The sequence below is a fragment of the Austrofundulus limnaeus genome, unplaced genomic scaffold (genome assembly GCF_001266775.1).
Source record: "Austrofundulus limnaeus strain Quisiro unplaced genomic scaffold, Austrofundulus_limnaeus-1.0 Scaffold84, whole genome shotgun sequence".
Lineage (NCBI taxonomy): Eukaryota > Metazoa > Chordata > Actinopteri > Cyprinodontiformes > Rivulidae > Austrofundulus > Austrofundulus limnaeus.
In genome coordinates this window covers 532418-539828 of record NW_013952486.1, presented here as the reverse complement: position 1 = coordinate 539828, position 7411 = coordinate 532418, and the positions used below count along the sequence as shown (strand labels likewise).

Here is a 7411-nt window from a genome sequence, read left to right as displayed (position 1 = left end):
CAAATCAAATCAAATCAAATCAATTATTGTAATTCTTTGTACAATGGTTTAGATAAATCTTCGCATCGATTACAAGTTGTCCAAAACGCAGCAGCTCATCTTTTAATAGGAACTAAAAAATACGAACACATATCCCCGGTTCTGGCTTCTCTCTATTGGCTTCCTGTTCATTTTAGGATCAATTTTATTTTTAATTGCTTACTTTTAAAGCTTTAAAAGGTCTGGCCCCATCCTACCTGTGTGATCTCATTAACATCCACACTTCAGTTAGAGAACTTCGGTCATCCAACTAGTTCCTCTCAGATGTTCCTAGATCTAGGCTAAAGTTTGGAGGTGACAGGGCCTTTGCAGTCTCTGCCCCAAAACTCTGGAATGGTTTACCTCTTAGCATATGAACTGCTGAGGCTGTCGAGACTTTTAAATCTCTGCTTAAAACTCACTTTTACTCCCTGGCCTTTCATTCTGGTAGAGTTTGAGATTATTTTAATGATAATGTTTTAAACGTTTTTCTGAATTTTAAATTGATGTTATTGTCTACATTTATGTGCTGCTCAATTGTTTTATTCATTTGGCTTAAATGTGAAGCACTTTGGCCAACTTTTTTTGTTTTTATGTGCTTTATAAATAAAATTGACATTGACATTACTGTCTGAGAAGTTCTGGTCATTACAGATGATGATGATCAGGAGGCAGTGGGCAGAGACACGTGCACGCTTTGTATTCTCTATTTTAGACATTAAAACTGTCAGAAATTTACTTTTGATACTTAAGTACAAAAAAAGTCAGATATTTTAATACAGAGCCGGCTCTTAGCATAGGCAAACTAGGCGGTCGCCTAGAGTGCCATCTGCTGGAGGGGGCGCCAAAATGCAGAAGAAAAAAACAGTAATTATTTGTAATCCCTGGTTTTAACTCTGCTCAGCGCCCCTTTCAATTAGCATTGTCTCAAAAAACTATAATGAAGTATTACAGGAAAAATAAACTACCCATAAAACATTTTCTCCCCCCCAATGCAGCAATCGCCCCCACCCTCTCTCTCATTTGATTGACGATGCATTGACTCGTCGTCCTGCTCCGGGGGAAAGGAGAGCGGAAAAAGTTCAAAAATTAATTCCACCGGCAGAACAGGTTGGGAGATAAATTGTTTTTTTTTAAATCATCCTAAAGGCTCTGACATGTTAGATAATTTTGAAAATAAGGTTTTGAAAAAATCCATTAGACTTGAAAAAATCAGTGAGGTTGCCCTACACGTCCGTATACCTGCAAAACTATGTAAAATCCTTATAACTTATGGACAATCTGTACAAGTTGACATGTATGTTGTCATTTACTGTATTTGACCAGAACTTCTCAGACTGTAAACTTACTTTATACCTAAAATTTAGAGTAAAAAGTTACAGTACGCAGAATAATATCATTACACGAAAACAAAAATTACAGAAAATACAAAAATAGAAATTAACTGCCTATTACTGTAAACAAACATGGTAAAGTAAAATAAAATCAGAGTGCTGTAATCAGAAAAAAGTTTATATAAATGTGCTGTAAATAACAAAACACTGGACTGCAAATGAAAACATGCAGTTGATTGTAGATAGTTTTATAGTATTTTAGTTACTGTAATTTTAACATCTTTATAGTTCACACAGGCAACTATTTTCTACGGTTTTAATGAATTAAAAAACAGCTGACAGACTGCTTTCTGTGTTTGCTTTTAGTTTCTCTCAGAACAAGTCAGTAAATGTCAGTATTTATATATAAATGAATGAATTCCAAGCCCACAGAGCTCTCAGTTCTCTCTGAGCTTTGATGGAGTTCTTACATAACAACCCGTCCTAAACTGGAGTCTGAGACGCACAAAGCCAACATGTGACACGCGGCTCCCGTGCGCGCGCCCCGTCGCTCTCCTTCTCTACGCCCCCGTGTTTCATCCCAGTCCTCCCATAGGCTCGGTGCAAAGGTACCAGAAGGACTGGGGGGCTTTATAAACCTCCCGTTTTGTGCACTCTTGCCTTGCTGCCTGTCTCTCCCTCTGGTCTTTGGTTTTCCCAGCAGCGAGAAGCAAAAATGCCCAGTAAGAGGAAGAAGAACAAGCGACGCATGAGGAGAGTGGTGAGTTCTTCTTTCCATCACTGCTGGGCTCTCACCTTCAGCTGAAGTGCTTTACTTTTATTTTTATGGTTTTAACACTGAGCACCGATTCCTCTCAAAAAGTGAAATTATTTTCTTGAAAATTAGCAATCTTGCTATTATATAAACACAATTATGGGTAAAAAAAATGTTACTAAAATAGTCTTTTAAGAACAAATGTATTGTTTAAACAATAAACAAGAGAAAAATAATAAGATTAACTGTGGACATAAATCTCTCAGAGATGCATAAAAGATTTAAAAGACTGCACTGAAAACATGCCAACCCCCCCTGTGAATTGCAATACTTTAGAGCTACGGTACTTGTTAATTACAAATTTAAAATAATAAAATAACTAGAGATCCCAAGTTAAACTTATAATGAAATCTTTTAAATTGCCACTTTAAAAAGTCTTGACTTTGATCTATTTTATGCTGGCAGCCAAATAAAGAAACGGCGCAGTCATGTTGCATTAATCGTATTTAAACATTTATTTTAAATCTCTAATTCATGAGGTTTCTGTTTCCTCTCCTCAAGCAACATAGAGAAACGTCACATTTGAACAGTCGGTCCTCAAAAAGAGGGTGTGGCTGTGGCAGAGAGGTGATGGCCTTTTGGTTAGACCGAACTGACAGACTTTAATTTCCTGCAAGGTCAAAGGTTACATTACATACATCCCCAAACTGCTCTGTAATGTTTGTTTTTATATAGAGTTCTTTTTCCTTATTTTTTCTTATCAACTGAATAATTTTAGATGAATTAAACAAGTGCTTGAATCCTGAGTTTATGTGGAGCCCCCAACAACCCCCCAGTTTCCTGAGCCTCTGCCGGCCAGCAGCTCTCAACACTTCACAGCTGTATTTGGTAATGCGCTGACTGGAGGAATGTCTTGGATTTGTTTTGCCAAATTGGATTCTGCACAAGCTCCCTCATTCTCCGAGTCCAGCACCGACACTCAGGCATAAATAGCCCCTTAAGTTATTTGCAGCTTTGTGTTATCATCACTTCTCCCCCCCAAAGATTTAAAAAGTCCTGGATGGTAAAGGTCAGTCGGGCACAACTCCAGAACATTTCCTCTTTGTTTATCACACACCTTTAAGAATGACCGATTTACTTTGTGACTTTGTGTTAATCAGATGGGTTTTGACTGGAGTTGTTTTGACTGGACAAGCATAGACACACACCTACACACAGACACACAGACACACACAGTTGGCTTAAAGCACTGGTTTTAGCCACATCTAACTGGCTGCCAGCCTAACAAAAGCATTTTTGGGGAGTGATTCTAAGCTGATCATGAAGTGATTAGAGCCACTGTCTGGCCCGCGGGGCACCCATCAGTGCTGCTGACTCACACAGTTTCTGTGCCCGCTTCACCAGACCTGTCAGGACCGCTCCGATTCAACTAATTAGCCTCCATTATCTGACTAGCTTTGCTGGGCCCACTCCCAGTTGTCCCCTCCCACCAGTGGTCTGCCTTCCTAAAACCTGCAGCTCGAGGGCTGAAACGAACTGGCTGGGATGGCATGCCTGGTATTCCTGCAGACATGGACGGTCAACAGTGTCAGAACCTGTAAGACCTCAGTAACTCTTAGACCTCCAAAACTCACATTATGCTAAGGTTTTAGCTTCTCTTCTCAAACAAGGTTTTGAGAAAAATGGTTGTAAACAGTAAATATCTTACTTGTTGCAGAAAGCTTTGTGAACAATCTCAGTTTGGAGAAATACAGTTTGATTCTAACTGGACTCACAAGCTAATAGTTAGTTTAAAGTGGATTAAGCCAACTTCAAAAGTTTCATAATGGTTGAAAATATTTTTCCCCCCAAACATTTGCATTCAAATCAGTTTTGAATTACATGAACATTTACATTTAATTCTCTTTGCAATGTAAATATCAGCGGCTGACTGCATGTCAGGTGCAATCTGGGACACTTCTTGCAATACTTTTCTAGACCAGGAATCTCAAAGGTTTTTTTTTTTGGGGGGGGGGGGGGGGTCTGGGGACCCCTTACAGGGTGAAAAACAATCCAGGGACCCCCCTCATAAACCCCATGCTGTTTTAAAAATATTTTACTGTCATTTTAACCCCTAAATGTTGTTTTACTAGTGCTTTGTTTCCCATATGCATTTTTTTTTTTACAATAAAAAACAAATTAAGAATTAATTGAAATTTTAAGAGGATGCCCCTGGGGCCCTAGGATCCCAGTTTGAGAACCTCTGCTCTAGATTAAACATGCTATTTGAAATTAAAGCTTATGTAAAGGGTTATAAAATTGTATTCCAGTGAACTGGGACAAAATTATGAAGGTTACATAATAATAATAATAATAATCAATAAAGCAAAGAAGTAAACTCGAATAGGGCTGTTCAGTCTATTGACGAGGCATCATTTATTGACCCGGATGCTGTTTCCATGTTTCCTCCTTGCAGCAGGCGCAGAGGAGAGCTCTGGAGGATCAGCATGCAGCCAATCCACCAATCAAAGCAGGCCCGGGGATCGCAGCGAGCACGCCCCCGACAGCGCCCAAGAAAGCAGCTAAAACTGAAAAAAAGATCCAACGGGCCGTTCCCGTAGTTGCCCCCATTGTGCAGATTGCCAAAGCAGAACCAGAGTTGGTTGTGAAAGAACCAGAACCTGTTCCCGTTCAGGCAGCAGAGGCGGAACCTGAGGGTTTGGACCAGGCTCCTGCAGAGGTGAAGGCTGAGCCCGCGGCCCCTTCAGACTTTGAGGTGGAAGCCAGATCAGGTGTCCCTGAAGAGCCACCAGTGGAATGGACTCCACCAGTAGAGCCCTCTACAGGTCAAACTGGTGTATTACAGGAGGTTAATGTTCCCCAAACTGAAGCAGTATCTGAGGTAAGGAAGTGGTGCTGATGTAAACTTACCAATAATGAGATTATTTGAAGTCTAAATATTTTAAGTTTAGCTTCTTTTTTTAAATAGACATTCATTGAGCTGGTTTTTTTCAAGCATTTTAACTAGAAAAGCAAAGATGAACAGATACTTGTTGTTTGACAAATGCACGATGTGATTGGATCAGTAATGGAGCTGTGTGTTAATTTATTTTCATTAATTTATTACATTTTGGCATTTATAAACTCTGATCCATTTAGTTATTTGGTAGAAGTTTGCAACTAAAGACATTCACCAAAGTTTAGTAAGTCAGAATCAGATCAGGGATGAATGAGGCTTGTTCACATGGTTTAATGCACAGGTGGATAGAGTACCCAAAAGTTGTTCTACCCAAGTAAGAGTAACACTATTTTAACATACTTTTACTCTGGTAAAAGTAAAAATTAGTCATCCAAATACTTGAGAAAGAGTAAAAACGTATTTTGTAAAGATGCTACTGTAGTACTGTGTAACTGTGTAACTGTAAATATCTGATTTATGTCATCAAACTGAGACATAATCATTTTAAGTGAAAATTCTGGTGTTTTTAAAGACTAAAATGAAGAAAATCGACCCCTTAACAGTCACTGTTCCACCGGTGGGCAAAAACGGTGTGATTTCCGCCTTTAAATGTTTCCAGATGCTACCGGGGGCTTTTTTTTTTTTCTTAAACAGGGTGTCAGAGAACTTCCTCTGGTTCTTAACTTTAGTTTGACACACTTACAAAAAAAATGTCAAAAGGCTTTTAAGGAATTTCTGTAACAAATAAATAACATAATTACAAAATAACGAATTCCAGTAGAAGAAACATTATCAAGTCAAAATTTCTCATTATTATATGTAAAACTGAACATAAGTACCTATATCTACTGTTTACCATATGTTCACTTGACATCTAAACATCTCAGCAGTAAGAATATAGAACAACAAAGGTTGTGAACAAACAAGAGGTCTCACTTCAACATAAACTAGGTGTGTTTCTGCAGTGCATTTCTGGCTAAAACATGTTTGTTCTTCATTCAGTGAAGTTACTTATTGTGGGTAAAGTATTCAGCAATACTTCATAATAACATTAAAGTAAAAGTACAGTGTAGTAACACTACCCCTAAAAGTATGTTTTTTCCAAAAATGTTGCTCAAGTAAATGTAACTGAGTAAATAAAAGTAGTTTCTACCCACATCTGGATTTGGGTCCAAAACAAGGCTGAATGTTTTCTGGACTGAAGCACAGAGACGTGAGTGAAGCTGAGCTTTCTGTGGAAGCAGCTTTTAGTGACACTGAACACTTACTCTTTCAGTGCTGCACTCCTCCCTCGATGTCCTTTTAGTTTTGTCTTCTTTTGCTCAGCATGTGCAGATTCATCTGTTATTTCGTTTTGTCAGTGCTTCCTTGCTCTGGGTGATAGATTAGTCAGGAAAAGCGCTTTGAGTTATCAGTTATGTATTAGGCAGGTTTTTGGAAATCAATGAAGAGCTCATTATTTAGTGGCAAAGTCCCCCAAGGATTTACCCCTTCTTTTTTTTCTTTTTTTAACACTTGATACATTACCGACTTTTAAATGTTTCTCCTTTGAGATGTCATAAAGCTTTGCAGAATAAAAAACTTTGGCTCAAAAAAGCCATCGAAACACCTTCAGCTCTGCTTTCCTGTCTTCAGGCTTCAGCTGGTTTTAGCCCTGTCAAACAGCACAATCTGCACGTTTTAGACTTGTCCTATATCGGGGAAGAACTGGCACAAGATAGGCTGAATAATTCATGAAGATTTTTAAAAAATTGATGTGCTACTTCGTATGGTTGCCATTACGGCTCAATACACTTGGCTGCACTGAGGAGGGGCCAGCCCGGTGGTCATTCGGGCTTTTAAAAGGCTCGATGGCACAAATAAAGATTTGACTCGCAGGTTTGTGCAAAGTGGCTGAAAAGAGGGAGGAATTCTTTCCCTTTATGCAATTGGTCGCACGATTTCTAAGAGATGCAGAATGTTCCACCCCCTCCTCCCCACTTACAGCTTTGCTCCTACAAAAGACAAAGATTGAAGTTTGTGTTCCTGCAGAACTACGAGTCCAAATTAATGATCTAATTTTTTGGCACACATTTCCATTTATGGACACTGAAAACCTGCTCAGGCTCCTGCTACGTTTTTATTTATTTTATATAATTTCTGTTAAACGTCTTGAGGCCACCACAGCAAAGGTCTGGCTGAGAAACTGTTGGATAGAAACGTGTTTTGCTTCAGGCACATTTTTAAGAGTCCTGTGTGTGCCGCTCCTGAAGCTTGACCTTTAAAACGTCAGAAAACAGGAAATTTGCAGAGCATGAGGCAGTTATGGTGTTAATGTGTCCCAGATTTTTTTTACACATTTTTAATTATTTAAAATAAGACATGCAT

At 38.8% G+C, this 7411-nt stretch overlaps 1 protein-coding gene across 1 annotated transcript in view; it reads left to right on the top strand.

Moving 5' to 3' along the window:
• Positions 1-2015: 2015 nt before the first annotated feature.
• The window catches only part of si:dkey-164f24.2 (fibrous sheath CABYR-binding protein), a gene marked incomplete at its 5' end in the record, with an annotated part of 10344 nt that continues 4948 nt past the window's right edge, over positions 2016-7411 (top strand). Inside the window, 2 exon segments of the mRNA XM_014011706.1 lie at positions 2016-2112; positions 4562-4987. Of these exon segments, the coding sequence (XP_013867160.1) occupies positions 2016-2112; positions 4562-4987 (523 nt within the window).